We start from the raw sequence: 26,521 nt of genomic DNA on the forward strand, positions 1-26,521 counted from the left end.
AGTGCTAAACACTAATCGCTAAAATTCATAAAAGTCCACATCGGTTAAAACCACAAGGGATGTCCAGAGGATGTATTGATGTTATAGTGCAGCTAAATAAAAAAAACACAGTATGCCGGGATGCAGCGGCCATCTTGTTTGGAAACGCTGGTCTTAAATTACAAGCAAGTTTTTTTACTTCTACCATGTGACTGAACTTGTTTATCATTCAAAAAATTCTACTGAGATATCTGCACTTTGAGGAGTGTATCTTTTGTCCCCCTCATGAGATGGGGTGAGTCCTGTTGGAGACATTTATGTTATCTGGAGAGGAAACACTGACACTGGAGAGTCCACTTGATTGCTGCCCATTGCATATCTGACCTTTTTGTAATGAGGGTCTGGAGTGGATGGAAAGAGGCAGTGTAATAAGGTGCCGATAGTGGTTTTCTCACATAATTTAGCTGCACTATAACATCAACACATCTCTTGACATTCCTTGTGGTTTTTACTGATATGGACTTTTTTGAATTTCAGCTATGGACTTTTATGAATGCTATCGGTATTTAGCGCTGTACCTTATTATTTTTATATATATATATATATATATATATATATATATATATATATATATATATATATATAATTCATTAATACGCGCACACAGTATCTCACACAAGTGAGTAGACCCCTCACTTTATGATTTATATAATTTGTTATATCTTTTCATGTGACAACACTGAAGAAATTACACTTTGCTACAATATAAAGTATTGAGTGTACAGCTTGTAATAACAGTGTAAATTTGCTGTCTCCCTCAAAATAACACAACATACAGCCGTTAATATCTGAACCGCTGGCAACAAAAGTGAGTACACCCCTAAGTGAAAATGTCCAAATTGAGCCCAAAGTGTCAATATTTTGTGTGGCCACCATTATTTTCCATCACTGCCGTTGCCCTCTTCGGAATGGAGTTCACCAGAGCTTCACAGGTTGCCACTGGAGACTCTTCCACTCCTCAATGACGAAATCGCAAAGCTGGTTGATTTTAGAGACTTTTGTGCTCCTCCACCTTTCATTTGAGGATGCCCTACAGATGCATAATAGGGTTTAGGTTTGGAGACATACTTGGGCAATCCATCACCTTTAGCCTAAGCTTCTTTAGCAAGGCAGTGGTCATCTTGGAGGTGTGTTTGGGGTGATTATCATGTTGGAATAATGCCCTGCGGCCCAGTCTCCGAAGGGAAGGGATCATGCTCGCCTTCAGTATGTCACAGTACATGTTGGCATTCATGGTTCCCTCAATGAACTGTAGCTCCCCAGTGCCGGTGTTCAGTCAGATATGGCGACATGTCAGATTGGTAATGGAAGTGACGTTCCGTTGCCACTATCTTGCTACACCCCACACTCTTCCATAGTAACGATACACCGAGAAGGGGGTAAGCGGACATCTTGTTACACCCACCGTAGTTTCGCATTTCACAGTTATTTTTAACAGGAAATGGAGCATATAAGGTGACATACAGGATTTGGAAATCCATCGGACTGTTTACATGTTGAATTATAAAAGCAGTGCTGTTCTGTCACATTAGCAAACTTGTGAAATCGGCAGGTTTGCAGCTGCTTTTAAAATTCAACATCTAATCAGTCCGTCCAATTTCTAAAAACTGTAATTGACCTTATTAGCTCTGTTTTCTGTTAAAAATAACTGTGGAATGCAAAACTCTGGTGGGTGTAAGATGTACAAGATGCCCGCTTGGCCCCTTCTCTGTGTATCATTACTATGGAGGAGTGCGGGTGTAGCGAGATGGAGGTGACGGAACGAATTCTGACAGGTCGCCATATCTGACAGAACACCGGCAGCACTCATGCAGCCCCAGACCATGACACTCTCACCACCATGCTTGACTGTAGGCAAGAGACACTTGTCTTTGTACTCCTCACCTGGTTTCCACCCTGCTGGGTTGAATGAAAAAAACCTACTAGTGTGTACAAGGCTTTAGGCTGGCCATACATTTTGCATTTTTTTTTATTCAGCCAGTGAATCCCTCCAGCTGTGGTTTTGTATTCTGACAGCGGAGAGCCTTCCACGCCGTCAGAATACAATGGTCAGTTTTGAAAAAACAGACAAACTGGTTCTACATTAGTCAATTGATAGATTGACATGCTTACAACCAGTCTACCCATACATAGATCAAAATTCAGCCAATCCCTGTTGAACCAGCTGAAATTTCTATCTATGTATCGCTGACTTTTGCCAGGTGTCCCTTTCCCTGCAGCTAGAAGAAAGTTTGCCTCCTCCTCATCCTCTAACTGTGCAGTACACATCACAAGCCCTTCTGGCAGCGTTTTGGGCTGTTAGTTTTAAAAAAGGAAGGAAACTTTTTTTTTTTTTATTCATAACAATCTGATCTTACAGTATAAACAGGACAGACTTGATGTAAACATTGTCAGGAAGGTGTATGTAGAACTCTCAAAATGTGTCTTGGTGACAAGTTCCTTTAGAGACGCTGACAAATACTGGCCACCTCTCACAGTATTTCACATTCAGGAAGCATCAAGAATTCAACATTTATTCCAAAAGAGCACTTTGGCGATCTGTGTATTTCTGCATGTTTCTGTCAAAAGTGTGGTTAGAACATACACAGTTTGCGTGCTTCATTCAGTGAGGCTCGGAGACTATGAAGGAAATGTCAACATTTGCAACGGCCGTCCTAGCAGATTATCTGATAGATGAGCATCATCTGTCCTACTTACAGGAAGATAACACAGAAATCATCAGATTCTCTTTTTGATACTGTCATGTAATCAGAAACAACGTTTTCCTGATAGCAGTGGCAAGGAACAATCTGTTCCAAAATATGTCAAATTTTGGCAAGTTACGATTTGATATGCCATGTTAGTGTAACAATGAAGAACATACACGTTAACAGACGTACCATGAAATACGAGGCTTGTATTTTCACACTTTTAGCCATGTGTATAAGCTGGCTTCATAAATAAATAATTTTCAGAGTTGTAGCTTATAATTAAATACAAATGTAAAATATTTTTATAGTCAGCACTTTTTATATTTTCATTTAGAATTAAAATTCTGTATCGACCTCACTTCTGAGTGCTGTTTCGGACAACTACCTCTCTAATCTGTGTGCTTTTGTAAATTCTAGACCATATGGTTTTTGTTGTGGAACTAGAAGTTCTGGTTTCCAGCAATAAACTGCAAAAACCAGAAGCCAAATATACAATCTGTGGGTTGCTATCTTCTACAGAGCTATTCGTTTTCAGCACCAGGTGCCTTTAAAAATGTAGCACATTATGAAATATCTTTAATAAAATAACACCCCTCAGATGCTTATTTACCTAAATTGGACAGCCGTTGGAGGAGGTTTATAAATGTACCTTGGTAGACAAGGGGGACATATAAACACAATTATAATTATTTTAAATATATTTAAACTCAAGAACAAAACTGTAATCCATTTAGATTACCAGCCATTCAATGTGGTGGCTGCAGGTTTTACCTTTTTAAACTAAGTACACGTTTTACAAGCACAGAAAAATACCTGTCGATACTGCCAGAAATTCTGTGCCCTTGTAACTTCCTGTGTAGTGAACTGAAATCTCAAACAGGTTTACCAGCAGCCTAGGGTGACAACACGGTTTCCTCATAGAAATGAGGCTGCTAGCATTTATTACCCTAGGACAGGAAGTGTTTTACTGACAGGATGACGATGTGGAAAATAAAGGAAGAATGTATGAAAAAAGGACTGAGAAGCTGCAATATATTACATTTTTGTTTTTGGGTTTATATACACTATAGGGCCCTTTCACACATACGGGCCGTGCAATTTGAGTTCAATCGCATCAAAACCGATCTCATTCGTTTTTCATCAGTATTTTATCTCATTTTGTACAAAACAAAAGTGACTGAACTGAACTTCAAACACTGTATGTAGCTGGTTGCTAAGTAGGGGGCCGGAAATCCGGTTGCCGCATCCTTAACAACTGACAGCGGAATGTAAAATAAACAAAAACATTGCAGAAAAATAAAATAAAAAAATCGTGCCGTCTTCTCCTCGAGCTGTCTTTTCAGGCTGCCATCTTCTCCCTTGCCACCGGCTACCTGCTAAAAACAAAAAAGCCGCTCTTCTCCTGAGTCTTCCTCTGTTGTGTTGACCCTCACTGTCTAATATCTCTTATATAGCCATGGGCGTGGCCATCTGATGCCACCCAGAGAGGCCGTACCTTGTGATGTCATCCGATGGCCGCGCCCCATGGCTATATAAGAGATGTCAGACAGCGGGGGGTAACACAACGTAGGAAGACAGCCTCAGGAAAAGAGCGCCTTTTTTGTTTTTAGTGGGTAACCGGCAGCAAGGAAGAAGACGGCTCAAAACAATTTTTTAAATAAAGGACTTGTCAAAAACCAACTCTAGTGTGTTTATTTTTTATCTATATTTCATTGCTTTTTTGGGATGAATGGGTATGGATGAGTAGTATGAATTTTGAGGGGGTCTCCGCGCCGTTTATAAAATAAAATTGGGTGGGGGGGGGGGGGTCCCTCATTAAGGACCTGGTATGGACCTGCTAAGGGACTCCACACCGTTTTTTTATTTTCAGATTTTTTTTTAACGGCAATTTTCCTTTTTTTATATATTCAGCTGTCAGCGGGAAACCCCGCAGACAGCTGCTAACTCAACGGTTGTTAAGGACATGATGGCTGCATTGCCGGCCCCCTCCTTGGCATACAGCTAATATACAGCAAATATACCGTGAGGGGGATAAAAGGTTTAAAAAGCGGTTGTTAGTGGATGTCATCCGCTTACATCCGATGACATACGTTTTTTTTAAACCTTTTTTTTCCCCCTCACTGTATATTAGCTGGTTGCCAAGGAGAGGGCCGGGAAGCTGCCACCACCGTTTTTTGTCCGTTCTGTTTTTTTTTGGACGGATAAAAAATAGGGCTTTCATCTGTTCAAAAAAAAAAATGGATGTTGACGGAAGCGGATGATCATCTGTTGTAATCCGTTTTTCTATCGGAAGAGTGTCCGTTTTTCATTTGTCAATGGATTGATGAAAAACGAACAGTCCGTATGTTTGAAAGGGGCCTTAAACTGTATATTGTTAGAATTCTTGGTAAGGAATCCAATGCTGAAAGACAGACCAGACGGTAACTACAGTACCAGTAGGTGAATTGGTTCTCTTCAAACATAGTTGTAAAAATTCAGAACACAACATATATGTTATGCATTGGAAGGTAGTTTGCCCCCATTGAGGGTCCATTCACAGCAGTATTGCAAATTACAGTACAGCAAATTGTATGAATGAGCCCTTAGGGTCTCTTCAGCTTTTTCTTTTAACTCCACTATTAAGACAGAAAATGAATCGCAAGGAGCTGTAATGTTTGTGATGGCAAAATACAGTTCCTTACCCTCTCAAGATAGTCAGGGTTATATGTGACAAATCCGGTGGTGTACCTAGCCTACTCGACACCCAACACATTTAAAAAAAAAAAAATTTAACACCCCTACCCACGTGCACATACACACCCCATGCATGCATCAACATTATTTTCAGTATTAATCATTAAATTAAACAAAAATTATGGCCAAAAATAAAGACCTGGTGACCTGTAGCAAATTATGTGTATAATAATAGCAATGTGCCAGATAAAACAAGGGTATATTTGCAAAGACATGGAAATAAGAACAGACGTGCAGATAATAGAGATGTGCTATAATGTGTAGGTCAAGGGTAAATAGTAGTGAACTACTCCAAAACATTGGGATAATAGTGCCTTGATAGAGACAGTCATACAAGTATTATTAGTACTATTAGTATTAGTATTATACGAGGACTTTATCAGTGTGCCCCCTTGCATATAGTGGTCTGTGTGACACCTTGCACATTGTGGTTAGTGCACCTCCTTCATAGTGGTCTGTGTGTTTCTCTACATGGTGGTCAGTTTGCCCACTTTATGGCAATCAGCGTTTGCCAATTTATGGCACTCTATGTGGTGGTCAGTGTGCATCCCCTTTATTGTGGCCCCTTTTTTTGTGGTCATTGTGTGCCCCTTTATTGAGTTCAGTATTATCATTGTCAGCGTGTGCCCATTTGACATTGGTGGTCGGAGATTTTCTTCTCCACCTTTTTTTTTAAATTAATGGTCAGCAGAATTTACATGCACACTTACTGGGTATCACTGCACAGGTCCCATGTCATTTTCTCTCAGTTCTCTTGAAAAATATTGTTGGGGCTGGAGCTATACAGATGGCATCAAGCTGGATATCCCTCCACCAGCACTATTTGTATAGAATAGAGCAAATTGTTGACTTGCTCTGTACGCATCAACATGCAGCCTGCATTTTCACTATATCTGGGCCCGTGTTTAGCGGTACCCACAGTGGCACCCCCTAAGTGGCAAGTAACCGGTGTGAATCGCACCCAACCCCTGGTACACCACTGGGCAGAATTAGTGACAAAGGAGTATCAGTCGGAGTGAAGCAACTGCTTTAAATGGTTAAAAGTAAAGCTTTGTGTTTTTCTTTTTATTATTCTAGTATTGCAAGCTTAATTTTCAACAGGTTTGTTTTTAATTATTACAGATTAAAAAAGCTGTGGTTTAGGAACTGCATAGCTTCCAACTGTCCCTGATTTAGAGGGACTGTCCCTGATTTGGCACAACGTCACCCTGTCCCTCTTTCCCCCTCATTTGTCCCTAATTTTGGTCTGATCCATATAGTTGTATATAAAATGCACTCTTTATCTTTAAAGTGCTTCTTAGTCTAAACCTTTCATCCAAATTCTAAATTGCTGCATTTGTAAATTTTATAAGCCAGTATAAAAGAATAGTGGTGGTTAAAAAAAGAAAAGTTTTTGTGGATTTCATTTACCTTATTTTGGAGTTGGTTCTCCTTTAAGGGGGTGTGGCAGGAGGTGTGTGTTATGCCTACATATTTTTGCTAGTAGGTGTCCCTCATTCCCATCTCAAAATGTTGGGAGGTATGGAACGGTTTGACTTATTTAATACCTTGTCAAGCACATAACACAAATCTGTGTTATCGTTAAGACATTTACAGATTCAGGTTATTGATTAGTGAACACTTAACCCCTGAACCTAGAGTTTTTATAGCATAAAAGAATTGAAAAATTATGAAAAGATTGCATATGACAACTTACCGTAACGTACAGGGAAACAAAGCTTTGGTATAGCTGAGGTCCTGGCCACCTGTGCACGCAAGGGAATACTATCATTGGGGCCTATTCACAGCAGAGATCACACGTTTTTCTATGTGTGAATATTCTGGTGTAAATGGGTCTTGAAAAGCAGAATTCACTTTGTTTACTTCATGAGGTCCTGCTGTTATGAAGAAATGGATTGCCATTCTTTACCTTCCCAGCGGCATTATGGTATGTATACAGTGACTTCTGGTGAGAAGGCATAAAGCCTTACTGCTTTGTGTTTGTCTATAAATCACACCATGAGAAACTTGAAAAACATCCGCAGCCACCTGTTCCAATCTTATTAGGATGGGCAATTATCTAGCTGCCTTCCCAAGCTCTCCTTAAACCCCAGGCCTGCATGAGCATGTTCTAAAGACGCTGCTCAGAGCCGACGTTGTGAAAGAGTAATAAAAAAATATGAGCTAAAGTTGGGCTTTGAGCTGCATAATTTATAAATAATAGCCTACCTAGCAGTTGCAACAATTAAATATTGTGTCTCACCACCCTACATTCAAGTCCCAAGAAAAAAAAGACTGCACATCGCAGAAACGAGTACTTTAAAATGTGCTATCCTCTTCGCTTTCCAAGGATCCTGTGTTAACACAGTGTGATCTCACCCTCACCTAGGTGAATAGGATAGAAGCCTGCAGTGTGGCAAGGGATACTATCTAGGACGATCTTTGCTTTAAGACTATAGAACGCTTGCTTATGGATTTTAAGTTAGTTAGAAAATCCAAAGGCCATGCACAGGCACACAAATTGTCAGAATGAGCTTAAAATCAACAGTTTAGCCTTCGATTTGCTCTGTTTGCCTTTTGTATGCCATTTTCAAAAGTAATTGTTAGTATGAGAAGCAAGATGTTATGTTAGAACTGTTAGCAACAGAATATTTCTGCCTCACGAGTGCCTTAATTGCCAGATCTTTTCTCTGTAACCCCTTAACTGCTAGAAGAATCTTCTGCAAAATCCTTCTGTGGCCGGGTTGCTGGTTGGGAATGGGTTTGCAGGGAGAACATTGCATGTCATCAGTGACAGTGGAAAATTACTTTGACTTGACCATAAATTGAATCCACATAGCTGTTTATTCACAGCTCACATTAGTAATAACATTTTTAAACACATAAGATTTACATCAGGAAGGAGCAAGACTTTTATAAGCAGCACCAATCTAACAGGCGTCTTTCTGAACACCTTAACCCTTTTAGCACCTACAGGATTCACAGAATTATAACTGTATACTTACTGTGTTTATATATGACAGTGTCTGTGTAAGGTATCTGTAAAATGTAAACCGTTTTAAATGACGTATTTCAGGTGGTTCTTTTTATCCATAAGTCTTGCAGTTTTGTCATTTAAAAAAGCAGTTGTGGAGACTGATGTTTTCCCCTTATTTTAACAACCAAATTATCAGTTGTTACATATTTTGAAAATGTAAATCTTCTGACACTCTCTCCTCTCTTTTAATTTATACAAATGTTTATTTCCTGCATATTTTCCCTGGTATTTGTTCAGTACTATATGGGGAAATTATTATTGAGTTTTGTAGGTTTTACAAAACAAAACATGGTACAAATATCCCTATTCCCATCCATTCCCTTTCTATTTGTGGTTCTGAAGAGCCTAGAACAGTAAACAAATACATTTTCATTGGCTTTTATAGTAAGACAATTTTTATCTATTACTTCACTTGGTGCACCAGTTCTTCTGCAGGCATTTATTATCTACCATAAAGAATGAGTTCAGTTCAATAAATGTTTTATGTCATGTAACCTTATTTATACTAAATATTGTAATGTAAAATTCAGCCGAGCAGTGGGGTTGATTTACTAAAACCGGAGAGTGCAAAATCTGGCGCAGCTCTGCATAGAAACCAATTGGCTTCCATTTTTATTTATTTTTTGTCAAAGCTTAATTGAACAAGCGGCAGTTAGAAGCTGACTGGCTACCATGCACAGCTACACCCAATTTTATTACTCTCCAGTTTTTGTAAATCTACCCCTGTGTCTTCTTTATTTGGGCTCTCTCAAACCAGCGTTCTACTCAAAAATTTATCTTCCGCTCATCTGCAATTGGGGGCCACATTTGGCACCTTTCAGGGGGGATAGGTACCTGTTTTTGACAGGTACCCTTCCCCACCTCCAGGAGACTGCAGCACCCCTTGAAAGTTCGGCCTCCATCCTCCTTCGTCCGCCGCTGGGCCAAATAGAAAGAGCAGCATGCTTTGAACATGCGCAGTAGGGAACCGGCCATAAAGCGAATGGTGGCTGCAGCACCCAAGGGCTAATTCAAATATCAGCTGGGGTGCCGACATTGCGGAAAGTATCCGAATATTAAAAGTCTGCAGCGATTATATTTGCTGCGCTCATTTAATTCATGTGACCAACGCCTAGTAAGAACAGACAATTTATTTTCTATAGGTAAGCATTTATAAAGCCCTCTACAGAATAGAATGCTGTTAGTTTCGATCTTGATAAAGTTTAGAGGCTGACCAGCTAGTGTGAGATCTGATCTCTTGGACTGTATGATCTGTGACAAAACAATATTCTGTAGAATTACTATTATCTTGAACTGACTATATAAATTGCTTATCCGAAGAAAAGTTGATTAGTGAATCAACCCCAGAGTACTAAACCAAAGACAAATCCACTTTGCACTAAAAGTGTGCTACAAGTGAAGTTAGAAGTGCAGTCGATATAGATCTGAGGGGGACATGTAAGGAAAATAAAAAACTGAATTTATGATTGCACATGATTGGATGATGGAAATCAGCAGAGCTTCCCCTCATTTCACATCTTCCCCTCAGATCTAACGCTGCCACACTTCTAAGTGCACTTCCAGTGCAAAGTGGATTTAGTAAATAAACCCCATATTGTGTAGTGTAAGTGCCCCTGACGCAATCTTCTGCTGTAATGCTCAATTATTGTGCAATTGTTTGGCTCTGGCTTTCCTCTTTAACCTCTTGACTACTGGGCACTTAAACCCCCTTCCTAACCAGACCAATTTTCAGCTTTCGGTGCTCTCACAATTTGAATGACAATAACTCAGTCATACAACATTGTGCCCATCTGAAAACTTTGTCCTTTTTTCCCACAAATAGAGCTTTCTTTTGGTGGTATTTGATTACCTCTGGGTTTTTTATTTTTTGCGCTATAAAAGAAAAAACACTGAAAATTCTGTAAAAATAAAACAAATTCTCGTTTCTGTCATATTAGGGGGTATTGCAGAGTATTGGGGGTTACTGCAGGGTATTGGGGGTTACTGCAGAGTATTGGCGGTTACTGCAGAGTATGGCGCAGGGAGGGATGGCTGGATCTGTGACTGCATTTGTCACAGATCCAGCCCACAGATGATTCCGGGAGCGCGCGAGTGAAGGATTCTGGGAGGACGTCCCAGGGACGTCCTCCCAGAATAACTCCACCGCGCTGTAGACGTCTTTTGTCTATGGCGCGGTGGGGAAGTGGTTAAAGGGTTTGTAAAGGTTAGATTTTTATTTTCTAAATAGGTGCCTTTAAGCTAGTGCATTGTTGGTTCATTTGGTTCACTTACCCTTTCCTTTGATTTCCCTTCTAAATGTTTTTTTTTCTTTGTCTGAATGTCTCACTTCCTGTTTCTCCTCAGTAAGCTGTTCTGGCTGACTAACCCCCAGCCAGAAAAGCTCGGATGATGGGGGCAAGCTTACTGAGGAGAAACGGTAAGTGAGAAATTCATACAAAGAAAACAAACATTTAGAAGTGAAATCGAAGGAAAAGGTAAGTGAACCAACAATGCACTAGCTTAAAGGAACCTATTTAGAAAATAAAAAACAATCCTTTACAGCCCCTGTAATACTTAGTATAGATAAATTGCATTGTTTTACCAAATTTTGCAACAGCTTTGGAGAGGTGTTTACATAATAGCTTAAAGCGGTTGTATACCCGCAACTATTTATTTTTTATTTTTTTACACCTGAAAGGCAAAAGGCATAATGAGCTACTATGCACCGCATAGTAACTCATTATGAAATACTTACCTTGGAACGAGGTGTGTAGAACTTACCTGGTCCATGCCGAGCGAGATGTCATCTTGCCTCGGCGTGTCTTCCGGGTATCGCCGCTCCAGCGCTGTGATTGGCTGGAGCGGCGATACCCAGAAGACACGCCGAGGCAAGATGACATCTCGCTCGGCGCGGGAGACTTCATTCCGGCAAGGTCCGGCGGCTGCCGGTCCTCTAGCCGAGGATCCCCGCTGCGCATGCGCCGCTGCAGTCAACGGCGCATTGCGAGGGGAATATCTCCTAAACCGTACAGGTTTAGGAGATATTCTTTATACCTACAGGTAAGCCTTATTATAGGCTTACCTGTAGGTAAAAGCGGTAATAAAGACTTTACTACCACTTTAAGATAACAGGATGGAAGTATGTGAGTATATATATATATATACAGTATATGTATCTGCGAACATACCTTCTGTTTTCAGGCATTTATTAGCCATAGCAAATCTGCCTACAATAATTATTCAAAAATGAAACCTTATAAATAAATATGTTCTAGTAATACATTTGTTTGTCTTGTTGGTGTATAGATAACTTGTTGGTACTAGTGTAACATTGACAGTATGATATGTTTTTTTTTTTTTCTTTTTTTTAGGGAAGCAGTACCAAAGAATATTTCCTGCGTGGAACCCTCAATAGTCTTGAGCGTTACTTTTATCTAATAGCTTTTAATTTCTACCTTCATGAACAGGTAACCTCAACTTAAGTTATAACACTGAAGAAAAAAAAAGCATTTCTTTTGATTCCAGCAGCATGTGATGTTATAATCGGAATTTTTTTTAAATATAGCATGTTAGGTCTTCTTTCATGGCGAAACTTGAAACTCTGATGTTTTGTGTGTGTAAAGAAAATTTGTAAAATTGTAGTACAAAGTTTCTTGTTTCATATTTGGTAAAATAATATTTATATGCCTTTCACTGATTTAAAATGTTAGTGTAGTATTGTGTATTTCCTGTGTTCTCCTTACATTTATATTAATGCATCATTTCAGTACCCCTTGGCTTTTGCACTGAGTTTTAGTCGGTGGATGTGTACTCATCCTTGGATTTACAGACTCCACGCAAGCATGAATTTATCAGAACTCACTGTATCAGGGGAGTTAATAACCAAAGGGATGCGGGTATTGGTAAGTTTTCTAAACTTTTATTTTTTTATACCTTCTGTTTTAAAATACCAGCAAATTGCACAGCATATTACAGGGTATACAAACAATTCACAGTATCTCCCCTCATAACAATAGTCAGTCGCAGGCAGAAACACAGTGAAGCCAATTTCAATAGGAAGCGAGTTAAAGAAAATCTTTCCTGAAACAATTGTGGAGGCTTCCTTTACAGACTTATTTTATAAATGCTGGCTGTCTTGCATTCACACTTGCTTCAAATATTCGAGTCACAAGTATGCTCATTAGAACTTTTGACTTAATTTTGACCTTTCTGATCTGCTTACTTGTTACACTTAAAGGGGTTGTAAAGACAAAAATATTTTCCTCTTAAATTAAAGTCTGACAGTAGCTGATAAAGTAAAAAGTAATGTTTTGAATTTTATTTATTTTTTATATATTTTTGGGGGATATTTATTATAGTGAAAAGTAAAAAATATTACTTTTTTTTCAAAACTGTCGCTCCTTTTTTGTTTATAGCGCAAAAAATAAAAACTGTAGAGGTTTGCTGGCAATAGTGGGAGGGGGGGCAGAGCATAGGAGATATGCCTAGGAACTTTTTTGAAGTTTTTTTTTTAGAGTATACCTCCTAAGCCTAAAATCTGCAAGTGGTATTCTTTACATATTCTGTTTCTAGAGTTAGAATATTGAGGTTTATTTACTAATGGCAAATGAATATGTGAATGTGTTTTTTTTTTTTTTGTAATCCTTGCACATCATAGAATATTTTGTGTAAAGTGAATTTTTACAAAATTCACAAAGTTAAGGAACAATTTCCTTGCAAATTTCTCTGCAAAGTCGACAGCCTATTTGCCTTTAGTAAATAACCACTTTGTATTCGGTCAGCATCCCTCCATTTTATCAAAGTATCTAAGAATGATTTATTCTTTATATAGTACAGTATAGTAAATATAGGCAATACTTTTTTGTCACATATACTAGCTTAGACGTAAGATTTCATGGCTATATATAAGTTTTGATTTTGTCTGGTGTATATATATATTTAACAAATGTGTATTACTTTATACATTGCTGTAATCTCCAATAAAAAATATTAGGGATGCACCGATATTGGTATTGGTGCCAATACCAAGCATTTGTGGCAATACAAAATGCACTGCAGAGCAATTTGCGGTGCAATTTGTGCCAATACAAAATGAATAGGCGCAAATTGCACTGCAGAGAAGTGCAACTCTAGCGGGCAGTTTACAATTTTTTAGAACTCACTGTACATACAGTACCTGGCATGCACAATCTACATAAGTTTCCTGGTCTGACAATGATGGCAAATCAGGGCTGGAGGAGATGTAGAGGTGGTCCCCCCAAAGCTGACATCACTTCCACCCTAGACCCACGAGGTCCCAGGATCTTCTCCTTCAGCCCTGTGAACACCTCCAGCGACCCCGATTTGCCATCATTGGACACCTATGTAGATTATTTTGCATGTTGTTCTATGTGTTCTGTGAGTTCTAAAAAAAAAAATTAACTGCCCACTAGATGGCGCTTTCCCTTTCTACACACACGCAGTGGGGGAAATGGCTTACAGTTTGGATAGGAATCGCACTGCATTTCATTTTTTTTTGTATTGACTCAAATCGCACCGCAAATTATCAGTAATCGATTTCAGCGAGTACTTGACTGAAAGTATAATTTGAATGTGGTGCTTGCTTGTAAATATATTCAATAAAACTCAATGAACTTGTAATTATAGCAAATTGTATATTCCACTCTATATATAATAATAATAATCATGTGATGTAAGTGTTTTAAATATTTAGCAATAACCTAAATAAAGAATGTTTGTGTCCTGAATCTATTTGTTTCAACTTGTCAGCTAAGTGTAATATGTTGGTGTTATGTAGTCACTGAAACACCCGTTAGTATATGTATAAACAACAGAAGAAACTAAGTAGGGACTCCAAAAGTTCCTCTGCTGGGTAATGGATCCCAAAATCACGGTACTGCAAGATATACAATAATGTGCATATATCCATTGTAAATTTCATCAAGCAAGTTTATATAAAATTAGTGCTGCAAAATATTAAAATATTGTGCAATTTAGCAAATAAGCAAACTAATTTCATTTATCTATAAATATGATTTCATCAGTAAGGTGACAATATACAGTCCATTTCAGTGTTAAAATGTATGTGTCCATAAATCGGTGAACTGAAATCCAGTGATGATAAATGTGCAAATGCAGTGAACTCCTTGCGTGATGTGGTCACGCTTCCATACACCATCTGTAATCTACACTAAGGTGTCTGTTCTCCGGCATGCACAGAGGAGATCGTTCTCCTATGAGTGCCAGTGCACAGTGGAGAACGGCCCCTGATACTGGAATCTAATGAGACAGAAGGAGATTACAGTAGAAATTCACTGAAACACAGAGATGTGCGTTTATTAAGCAGTGATAAATTATCACTGCTCAGTACACGGACATTCCTGGAGGAAACCGACCACCTAGTAATAAAATATTTGTCCCCCTACACCAGGGGTGCCCAATCTTTTGAAGAGTGAGGGCCACTTAAGCAACTTGGTAACCAGTCAGGCCACAGTGGGCGGATAACAGGTCAAGGCTACTCTATAGGCCCTCCAGTCTGCCCAGATGGAAAGGGACGACTTTCTTTCTGTTTTTCAGATTGGAGGTAGGTGGGCACAAACGGACATCTGTCGCTCTATAGAGGGGAATTGAGGGTCCCATTTGGTCAGGCTGATCGTGTAAGAAGGGCCTAAGACTGCTTTCACACTGATGTGCTGCGGTTTACCCACACCGCAGGTGTAGCATAGTGCACCTGTGTCTATCCTACGGGTTAGTTGAATTTTGCCATAGACTCCCCCTGTGGTAAAATCTGGCGCTGTAGAGGACGCATCGGCTTATGGGGCTCTGCTCCGCAGCCGTTTTCTTCCTCTACCACCAGCTTCATTCACAACACTGATGCTGCGGTATGGCGAGTCGGCAACCTGCGATCTGGGCTTGCCAACCCACCATTTTAGAGCAGGAGGTCGCGGCCACATCAGAGGGCTCCGTTGGCCACCCCTGCCCTACACTATATATACTGTGTGTGTGTGTGTGTGTGTGTGTGTGTGTGTGTGTGTGTATATATATATATATATATGTGTGTGTGTGTGTGTGTGTGTGTGTGTGTATGTGTGTATATATATATATATATATATATATATATATATATATATATATATATACACACACACATATTTTATATATGAAAAACCTGTTAATAGATCCGCGATGATGTGCCGGGTGTGGGCTGCTGCCCCCCTGGAGTACCCCAAAGATAGGGTCTAAGAAATAATGTTATATGTAAAGGGGTAGGTGGCGCTGCCCACTGCTGGAATGTGTGTAAGTTGCTGTGGCCAATCCTGTTATGTCCGTGTGGCAGGAAAAAAAGATGGGTGATGGTGGACCCACAGATGGATGGTAAATTAAATGTCGGGTAACCACAGGGTGGGTGAACTCGCATAGATTGTGAGCTCCCGTTAATACCTCCAAAGAGGTCGTATGAGATAGGTCAGAACGTGTAGGATGGACTCTACAGTTGGTGGTATACCCTGTTGCTGAACAGTGATATATTAGTGGATCACTCTTCCCATGATGTGTATTCTGAATGTAAGCCACTCTGTGAATGAGGTGGTTAATACTATAGTGCCCCTCCTCCTAGGGGTAAGTGATGATTATGTGAAGTGTCAACTCATTGGGTGAGTGAATGAGTTGCTGAAAAACATCAAGCAAGGCAGAAATGCAGATTTATGTGCCTGCTAAACAATATATGTGCAATATAAACAATTAAACTATACAAAAGAGAGTCCTCACAACATAAAGAAGAGAAAGTCCATAAAATTCACAGCCTATGATGGGCAATGTTAAATGTGCAGATAATCTGCTATTGCTGTGTCCAGAAAAAGTGCAGTTGTGCTTTAAAGATGTGTTAATACAATAATCCCTGAACCTTAAACTCCTCATGCTCATAGATAAGTGAACAAAATAGAATAAATAGAAAATCGTGAATTAGTTTCCACACTAATGTTATATTGTGACTTTTGTGAGCTCTTCAGACGCTGAGCATCAAAATCCTGGCAAGGTGACTTGCGTGCTCCACCTTGTAGGTCCCCACTTACCAAAACTGTATCCCCCTGCAGGGGTTGTGATCATAAAGGGAGTGGGATGGGTGAGTTAATCCTCTCAGTTGGTCTCCAGCTCCTCCACCACTCAGATCCGGATAAGTTACACTTGGGCAGATCACAGATAAAAAATGAATGCCTGCAGAGTGTATTAAAGTTTAAAAAATAAAATGTGTTTAATGTGTAATAGACATAGACATGGCAGGGGGACATGGTTACAGTCTTGGGGAGTCTAAAGGAGAAGGTCAAAAATCTTCCTCCTTCCCCCCAGGATTCTCTCTTCACTCCCCGATTCCTCTGAGCTGGTGAATCGGGGAGGGTGAATTCTGACAGAGATGATGTGTTGAAAGGAGAAATAAATGGGCACACATAAGAATTTCAGCAACTTTGACAAGTGCCAAATTATAGTGACTAGATGGCTAGGTCAGAGCATCTCTAAAACTGCAGCTCTGGGATGTTCCCAGACTGCAATGATCAGGACCTTCCAAAAGTGGTCCAAGGAAAGGAATTTTGATGCATATTGCTGAAAAAGGTAATGCTGGTTCTGAGGGAAAGGTGTCAGAACACACAGTGCATTGCAGTTTGCTGCATATGGGGATGCATAGCTGCAGACTGGTCAGTCCCCATGTTGACCCGTGTCCACAGACAAAAGCACCAACAATGGGCATGTGAACATTCGAACTACACCATAGAAGGAATGGAAGAATGTGGTCTGATAAATTCAAGGATGGTGTGAGGAACACAAGTTTAAGGTGTTGACTGGGGTCCAAATTCTCCAGATCTCCAGATCTCAATCCAATTAAGCTTTTGTGGGATGTGCTGGAAAAACAGGTGTGATGGAGACCCCACCTCACAACTTACAGGACCTAAAAAAAGATGCCAAATACCACAGCATACCTTCAGAGGTCTAGTGGAGATATGTCAACATGATGGTGGGTGGTCATAATGCTATGGCTGATACGTATATATGTGTATATCCGCGTCATCAAAGCTACACCCTTCCATGGGTTTGTACAGTATACAGGACTCTGGTATTTTCCTACAAAACATTCTCTAACTGGAAATGCAGTTAATATGGACTTCACATTGACAGTCTTGATTCTTCTAATTGGAATGTTTGATGGAATAAAAATGCAAAAGCTGTAAATTAAAACAGTTTTGTGAATTTGAGTCTTTTATTTGCTATAATGTCTGTTTAATTTGTTAATCATTGTTTCAGGTATTAGATGATCGGTTCTCACCAGATGTGCTAAGCACTGTGAAAGAAATGAATGTAGCCAACTTCAGAAGGGTTCCCAAAGTGGCCATTTATGGCACTGCTCAGCCAAATTCCAAGGTGCAGTATCACAAATATTCTATCACAGGTCTCTGTTTTTTGATGCTCAAAATAAAGGCTTCGATAACTTTTCTTATATAATTGTAAGGGAAAACCCTTTAGGCTCCCTGTAGCTTCTCTGTCAATTTAAGACAAAGAATCTCCTAATATTGGGCCATTTAAAGGGTCAAAAAAAAATTGTGTCCCCTATATTTTGGCAACTCCCTCCCTATAGGCGAAATATCTGCTATTTGTGTTTCTGTACAAAAGCTTTTTTTGCCTATTTTTAGGAGGTCTGTTTTGGTCCGGTTGGATTTTTCTTTTGTTTTTTTTAATGTTAGAATTTATTTCACTTTTTGTTTTTCAAAACACAAAAATATTGTTTACAGACACAAAATAGAATTACACTGTAGTCATAAAGGGATGGACATGGTTAGCAACATTACTCAGGTAGGCCGTGGCATTTAAACAATGCTCAATGAATACTAAGGGTCCCAAAGTGTGCCAAGAAAATGTCCTCTGCCCCATTACACCACCACCAGCCTGAACTATTGATACAAGACAGGATAGATCCATGCTTTTTACACCAAATTCTGACCCTACCATCTAAATGTTACAACTGAAATCGAGACTCATCAGACCAAGCAACGTTTTTCCAATCTTCTATTGTCCAAATTTGGTGAGCCTGTGTGAATTGTAGCCTAATTTTTCCGGTTCTTAACTTGCAGGCGTGGCACCTGGTATGGTCTTCTGCTACTGTATCCCATCTGCTTCAAGGTGTTGTGCGTTCAGAGATTGTATTCTGTATACCTTGATTGTAACAATTGGTTATTTGAGCTATTGTTGCCTTTCTATCATTTCAAACCAATTTGCCCATACCCCCCTGACATCAACAAGGCATTTTAGTTCACGCAACTGCCGTTTGCTGGGTATTTTTTCTTTTTCGGACCATTCTCAGTAAATCCTAGAAATGGTTGTTCATGAAAATCCCAGTAGATCAGCAGTTTTTTAAATACTCAGACCAGCTTGTCTGGCATCAACAACCACGCCACGTTCAAAGTCACTTAAATCTCCTCCCCCCCCCCCCCCCATTCTGATGCTCGGTCTGAACTTCAGCAAGTCGTCTTCACCATGCCTAGATGCCTAACTGCCTTCAGTTTCTGCCATGTAATTGACTTTTTAGCAATTTGTGTTGCCAAGCAATTAAACAAGTGTACCTAATAAAGTGTCTGTGAGTCTATATACCTCAGAAAGATGTTCATTCAACTAAAGTGGGGTACAAATGGTAAAGGCAGTAATTTTCAATAATTGGTAGTATTCAAGACTTTACACATCACATAAAGAGCTGGGAAATCCAGATGTGTTTTAAAACATTTACTAGTATCCAAAAGGTGTAGGGAATTCTCGTCATCAAAAAAATATGTAGTGGATGTGACTACTTAAATACCCTCCTTATTAATAAAAATAGGAAGAAATTCATGGGGTGGGACTTTAAATCCATCAAACACAATAATTAAAAACAATAAATTGTATTCATACAAAAGATAAAATATTGACAGATCTGTGTGATGACAAAACAAAAAACAATAAAAAAAAAGTTAAATCCCAGTGCACTTTTAGACTGATAATACATGTAATGGATCAAAACTCGTTTCAACTCCTGTAGGGTCTTCAGGGAATAAATGTTGAACTAATATAACGCAAATGTAGATCCATTTTATAACAGGACATAACAGTAATAAAGAGAACACAGAACCAATTACAAGTAGTCTATCTATAAAAAATACAGCATAGATTCTTGCATAGAAAAGTGGAGGGTTTTACAGAGTCATAATATGAATTCCTGATTCACTATTGGTCTGTTCTGCATGTTGAAATGCCTTTATGAATGCTTTAAGATTACTTAAATAATTGTTATCTCTGCTACTAGGCCACGGGTTGTGTCCTCAACTATCTAACTGATGCAAAGAGAAAATATTCCAACATTCTGTGGGTGAACCTTCGAGAAGATGTTGTACTTGAAGGCAATGAACAAATGTACTCTCAAAGGGAACCAGACAACTTGGATCAGCATATTGCAGTAACTGCTTCCTCACCAGAGCAACTTGAGGTGAGAACCTGTGACCGTTTCTTACCATTTTTTGCCCCCTGCATTCTCTCATATGACTGGCCTGCTAAATGTAAACTTAAATACCATATTTATCATCGTATAACACACATTTTAAGAGGGAAGTTTCAGGGAAAAAACATATTTTTTAAATAAACAACTTTGAATTAAAATAAGGGTCAGTGCCCATCAATATAGCATGATTAGTGCCCATCTGCAGCCTCCCCATCTCCTATCAATGCAGCCTGATCAATGCCCTTCTGAAGCCTCAATGCAGCCTGATCAATGCCCATCTGTAGCCTGATTAATGCCCATTTGCAGCCTCCCCATCTACCATCAATGCAGCCTGATCAATGGCCATATGCAGCCTCAATACAGCCTGATCAATGCCCATATGCAGCCTGATCAATGCCTATCTGCAGCGTCAATAATGCCTGATCAATGCCCATCTGTAGCCTCAATGCAGCCTGATCAATGCCCATCTGCAGCCTCGCCATTTCTCATCAATGCAGCCTGAACAGTGCAGGAAATCACAGAGCCGCCATCTCCTGTTTACTCGGCTCTCAGTCGGCAGTCACACACAGTCCTGCCTTCGTCATTGGCATGGGACTGTGTATGTGATGTGAGAGCCGAATAAAAAGGAGATGACGGCTCGGTGAATTCCAGCAGCACTCATCCCCCTCGTTCCCCTCAGAGGAACACTATCGGCATATAACACTCACCCGTGCAGTGCATGTTATACGCCGATAAATACAGTAAGTTTTCTAGCAATAGACTACTACTCCGTAATTCAAGTAAACAATACATAAAAGTGAATGTGAAGGGTATCAATAAAAAGCATAATTATCTTTTTTTTTTTTACGTTCTCAAAATAATGGTACTATGCTAGCTGAAACCACAAGAGGGCAGCATATTCATCCAAATCGTCATGAAAAAGAGGAACTACTAATGAATACTTAAAACAAACTGACAGGTTTGTCAGTGAGATGTAAATATCTAACATGTTCACTCTTTTTGCATTATTTTTAAGATATGTTTATTGGTTTTGCTAGTAAAACGTATAACAATTAGAACCGTCATACCAGGCTGCAATGTTTCTTTATATCAAAAGGCATATATATACAAGGCAAAAAGAGGGGGGGGGGGATTATAAAAATGGCAAAATAATTTAAAATCCATAGAATATATAGAGCTAATCAGAACCCTGTATCCAGAGAAACAAGTGTGTGTGTTTGAAAGTCACGTACCCCATATTTTATCAAAGATCTGTTGCTTTTTTTCCTGAGTTTGTAAGCGAGTCTATATAATGGTAGGTTGTCTATAATCAGTTTTTTTTTCCAAATCTCAAAAAAAAAAGGGGGAGAGGGTCCTTTCTACATTAGGATGATTGTCTTTCTTGCATAAAAACAGTGTATAAACAGCACTTTAGCATATTAGGACATTTTTAGGTCTCCTCTAATGGCCAAAAAGCAGTTTTTGGGATGAGAAATATTGGGAAGTGCCAGGACTGAGAAGATAAAATCAGTGACATGTGAGCATGTCCAAAAACAGTTAAAAAAATCTGCAGTGTCTGTGTCCATGTAGTAAACTGCGGAAGAGCGTCAAACTATTTTATACAATCTAATAGGTGTAAAATGGCTGTGATGGAACAACATCAGTTGTATTACTTTGTCCCTAAAAGAGTCCTTATTTGTGTCCTCAAATTCCAAAAAGATTGGAAGATCCAACACCGTCCTCGCCCAGGCTGGTTTCCTTGCCAGTCTTCAGGTGTTGGGCGCCAGCTTGTTAACTGTAGAAAGCCAACTGTGATTTTACGCAAATAAATAAAAGTATCATTGACACCCCTGTCAGTTAATTAAATGGTTTGTCTCAATCCTCTAATCTGCAGGACAGCTTGTTCTGTTGATTTTATTGAAAGAATCTCCAGGTGAAAATAAAAGCCTAAAAAAACAAAAGCCAGAATATCTAAGAATTGGCAGGTTGCAATATATTAAATGTTTGCTTTTGGGTTTAATATCACTTTAAATTCTTTTGCGGGATGCAAATGACACTGAGATTGTATACCCCATCTTTGCACATCTGGGATAGATAGATGGAAGTTCTTCTAGAGAGGGATTTAACTACAGGGGTTGTATGTTGAGTTGGATGCATAAAATTACTTGCGTTCAGCTAAATGTTTTCTTTACAACACAATTAAATAAATTCAGACTGTAGAATCTGTGGGTACACTGTAGTCTCCATTCTGTTGAATTTACCCCATTTGAGAGAATGTTAACACACCTATTAGATGCAGCCTGGGCATTACAGTTAGCACCTATATGTATTCAGCCTTGCTGTGTCATTTTGTTCAGTTTGTAAAATGTAGTTTGTGTGCTTGGCAGAAAGGCCCTAAAATATTTGAAAATACGCATTTTTTTTTTTTAGTTAAAGATTAATCAAAAGACATTCTCTGAAAGAGTTCAATGGCAAGCACAAAATATCTGGTGTCGGTATGGAAGAGGTATTTAAGAAAAAAAAAATAGGTTGTTGACTAATTTGATCACAGTAGTAATCATACACAAGTCATTATATACTTTAGCGTGTTGCCTTTCCTGCACATTATCAGGAAACATGATTTTCATTACATTAGAAAAGTTCAGTTACACTACAATTTATACAGGAGGAATCAGTTCCTTGCTCATTCGAGCGTAAAATCTAAAAGGGAGTGTCAAGGGAAACAAAAGGTGGTAATTGTATAGATCTTTGCAGATATAACAAAATACCACATTGTTTCAAATGATTTTTTTTCAGACATTAGAAGCCACAATAGCAAGCCATATCTTGGGTTCACAAAAGTGGTTAGAGGTCTACCTGGAACAGGAGAAGCAGATGAAGATGTTTAAAACGTGTCTGACAATTAAGGAAATCTTCAACCAACAGAAGGGCACATGTCCAGGCCTGGCATATAGGAGAATTCCCATTCCAGATTTCTGTGCTCCCAAGGAACAGGTGAGGAGGAAGAACAGATAAATATGGTACACAAATTACTGGAAACTGCATAGTCATACTGGTACTTTATGAAGAAATAAACTAAAGAACAATAATGGCTTCTGTAAGGGGGCACTGAAATGATTGGGACAGACCAAGAGCACTCTGAGAAAAACTTAAGAATATTCAAGGACTATTGAGACAATAAACACTGTGGTCAGGCTTATGTAATTATTTTAAATTATTATAGCATATAGAGTACAGTGGTCAAAAGTATGCAATGTTTAGAGTAATGTGGTCAGGAGTATGTAGTGTACAGGCCTGCATATAGAGTTCAATGGTCATAAACCTGTAACATACAGCCTAGCATACAGGGTGCAAGGGTCAGGAATATGCAACAAGTAAGGAACTTAAAAGTATATTACATACTCCTGACCACTGTGATCTGTTGCTGAGCTGAATCACACACAAATAGAGAACCTTCTCCTTCAAGCAAAAGTCCCCCTTCCCCCTCAGCTAAAATCACCTACAAGCAAAAATCCTCCCTCAGCAAAGTTCACCTTCAAAGGAAAAACAAACACCCCTTTTCTGCAAAAAGTGCCTTCTTAGACATCAGAAGTATAGCAATGCCCGGCATCTACTGAGAGAAAGTGGTGCTGACGAACAAAACAAAGTCAAGTCTTCTCTCTCCTGCCGCGAGTTGCTAAAGTCAGATGAAAATAATTAAAATAAGCAACCAGTTATTTATTTTGCTGATTGCTTTTGAAAAGTAAAACGTTGCAGTTGCCAACCATATTGACTTCTTAGTGGAATGTGAAAAGCACTAGGGTTAACGAATTTTCACTAGACTTTTTAAACTTTTTTATTTAACCTTTTAGGGGACCATATACATGTTATCTCAATAAAATGTATTCTGCTGTTTCTAGGCTACATGGTTGGACATTTTTCCCCACACTTTATGGCAATGCTGCTAGGAAAGGAAACTGATTTTGTGAGTGACGGTGCTAGGCTCTAGCAATATGGGTTTCTCTGGATAAAGATTCTCAAAAGATTACACAGCCTGCTTTGCTGAGTGAAATTTAAATTTTATGAAGGAATGAACAGTGCTGTGGGTATTGTCATACATGGCTCTGGTCTTGATGATCATCGGTCATTCATAAAAGTAAAAAATCACGCAGTTCTGTGGGGCTGTGTATATTTAGAATCGCCAACAGATAGATCAGAGTGTTACAGAGCCGAGTGATCTTTTACTATTATGAATAAACGATAAACGCTGTTGGGGGAGTGCTGATTGTTCATTCATAAAAGTAAAAGAACAGTCATCTTAGAGAGGGGAAAGGAAGGCTCCCCCGATAGGAACGCCCATAATTTGGACTTAAGATTAAGATGGAGCTACTGCCAGCAAAGAAAAGGTTTTAATACCCAAAGGGCCCACTGATCCCAACTGGATCAAGCGCTATTCGCAGTTGGTCCCCTTTGGCAACAATGAAAAAAATTTAAATACAGCACTACATATTTAATACATACTTTTTACCGTATATTATTACAAGCAAGTAACAATCAAGAGTATTGTCCATAGGATTTTGACATGATTCTCCAAGCTATGAAGTCTACACTTGCAGAGGACTCCAATGCAGCCTTTGTCTTCAACTGTCATGAAGGAAAAGGAAGGACAACAACAGCAATGGTCATTGCATTGCTTATTCTCTGGCATTTTAACGTGAGTATTAAATCGAAATATAGGAGAAATCTGCCTCCGTATGTGTGTGTGTGTGTGTGTGTGTGTGTGTGTGTAATTATGATTGTTATTATTATTGCAGACTATTCCTGAAATCAGTGAGGATGAAATTGTTAGTGTTCCAGATGCCAAGTACACAAAGGGAGAGTTTGAGGTGAGACAATTACTTTATGGTTGAATATATATTTTATTTGGTTTTTATCAGGATTGTAAACTACAATCTCACAAATTATGGCAATAAACTGCAGAAAGACCATAACCTACAAGAAATCATAGGGGCAAGAAATAAAAATAAAAAGATTGAAAGAAAGTAAAAAAAAAAAAAAACAGTGCTAATATCCTAATAACAAGGTACACTTCCAGAAATTGATGAAAAAAAAAAATCTTGGGTATTTTTCAAAGCATCATAACAGGCAACATCCCAAGGATATGGTCAGATATACAAGATGAATAGAATGTGTCACCATGGAGGGTCTCCAACCAGGATATGTGAGTCAGGAGTTTCTGGATATCTGCGGAATGTTCCTCCTTAAGTCAAGAACCGCGTTGTATAAAAACATCCCCTGACCACACATTTCAAGGCTTCCCACTAAGTCAGTGGATGGGTATCATCCAAAGCACAGTGTAGAGAGAATTCTCTGTCAGCTTGTGAAATGGCCGCTGCACAAGGGGCGTCTTGTAAAAGGTTGTCATTTAGCCTCCAGTGATAACTTCTATTGAAAGTGGAGGGCTGACCGAGAGATAGATTTATGGGAGAATGATCCAACCATAGTTTTTTTTTCAGGCATGCTCAACCCTTGACCTGTGGGCCAAATGTTGCCCGCGAAGCTGTCTGATGTGGCCGGCAACCTCAAACCTATGTCAGCACGCACAGCCTCCTTCAAGTGCACGCTGCTCTACTGAATGATTTCTGGCTCTCCATAATCCCAGCGGCTGTCAAACATTAGGTGATACTGCAGCTGGCTCCCTGCTCTTCTCTCTCTTGCCTAACACACAGACACAGGGAGAGGAGCCTTTAGCCAAGTGGATTACATCTAGTGGCATCCATACAGGGGTTCTGAAGGTGGATTCATACAGTTGTGTGATGAGCGTGCAGTCCTACCAGGAGTATATGAGTGCATTATGGAGTTTATTTACTAAAACTGTTCAGTGCAAAATCTGGTGCAGCTCTGCTTAGAAACCAATCGGCTCACAGGTTTTATCATCAAAGCCTAATTGAACAAGCTGAAATTGGAAGCTGATTGGCTACCATGCACAGCTGCACCAGCTTTTGCACTCTCCAGTTTTAGGAAATCAACCCCCATGTGTTATTTTATCTTTGCTCAATAAAGAAGTTTATTGCACTACTAGGGTATTTGCTTTCCTGGTCTGTGGCCTGTGGTTTTCAAAATGCTGAGCACCCCTGGTTTATTGCCTACTGATGGGATTGGATTAGAATCAAGTAGGTTTTGTGAGAGTAAGAAATGGTCGATCCTACTACAGGAATTAGCAGCTGAATAGAAACTGTAGTCCCCTCAGATGGATGAAAAATTCGCTACACATCCACTAAAAGTAATTGCAGAGTGTACTTTATTTTGGTTAGGAGCCCAGGATATAGTGAGGACTGACCCATTGAGGTGACTAGATGTGGAACAGAGGGTAGGTTAAAAATACCCCCAAGGATTATGTTGCCGTTTCCAAAACTTCTAGGGTGACAATGGCCATAAAGAAATGCAGCTGCTCCTGGTTGATAGAATAGCAGTTATTAAGGGTAAATACGATATTCAGATATTTAAATTTTAAGAGGATACGTTTTCTCAATGGGTCTATGCTGGAGTCTAACACTTTGAGACTGAATGAACGATAAAAAGCAATAGAGGCTG

General features: G+C 39.3%; 1 protein-coding gene across 4 annotated transcripts in view; it reads left to right on the top strand.

Annotated features, from left to right (window-relative positions):
* The window catches only part of PALD1 (phosphatase domain containing paladin 1), a 315,649-nt gene that overhangs the window by 176,363 nt on the left and 112,765 nt on the right, over nucleotides 1-26,521 (top strand). For 3 of the 4 annotated variants that reach the window (XM_040362326.1, XM_040362325.1, XM_040362328.1), the window contains 8 exons: nucleotides 818-847; nucleotides 11,829-11,924; nucleotides 12,225-12,359; nucleotides 17,752-17,868; nucleotides 19,778-19,957; nucleotides 22,745-22,942; nucleotides 24,501-24,641; nucleotides 24,742-24,813. In XM_040362326.1, the coding sequence (XP_040218260.1) occupies nucleotides 818-847; nucleotides 11,829-11,924; nucleotides 12,225-12,359; nucleotides 17,752-17,868; nucleotides 19,778-19,957; nucleotides 22,745-22,942; nucleotides 24,501-24,641; nucleotides 24,742-24,813 (969 nt within the window). The remainder of the gene's footprint in view (nucleotides 1-817; nucleotides 848-11,828; nucleotides 11,925-12,224; nucleotides 12,360-17,751; nucleotides 17,869-19,777; nucleotides 19,958-22,744; nucleotides 22,943-24,500; nucleotides 24,642-24,741; nucleotides 24,814-26,521) is intronic. The other variant, XM_040362327.1, reaches the window with a different exon arrangement.

Source organism: Rana temporaria, chromosome 8 (assembly GCF_905171775.1).
Source record: "Rana temporaria chromosome 8, aRanTem1.1, whole genome shotgun sequence".
NCBI classification, from domain to species: Eukaryota; Metazoa; Chordata; class Amphibia; order Anura; family Ranidae; genus Rana; species Rana temporaria.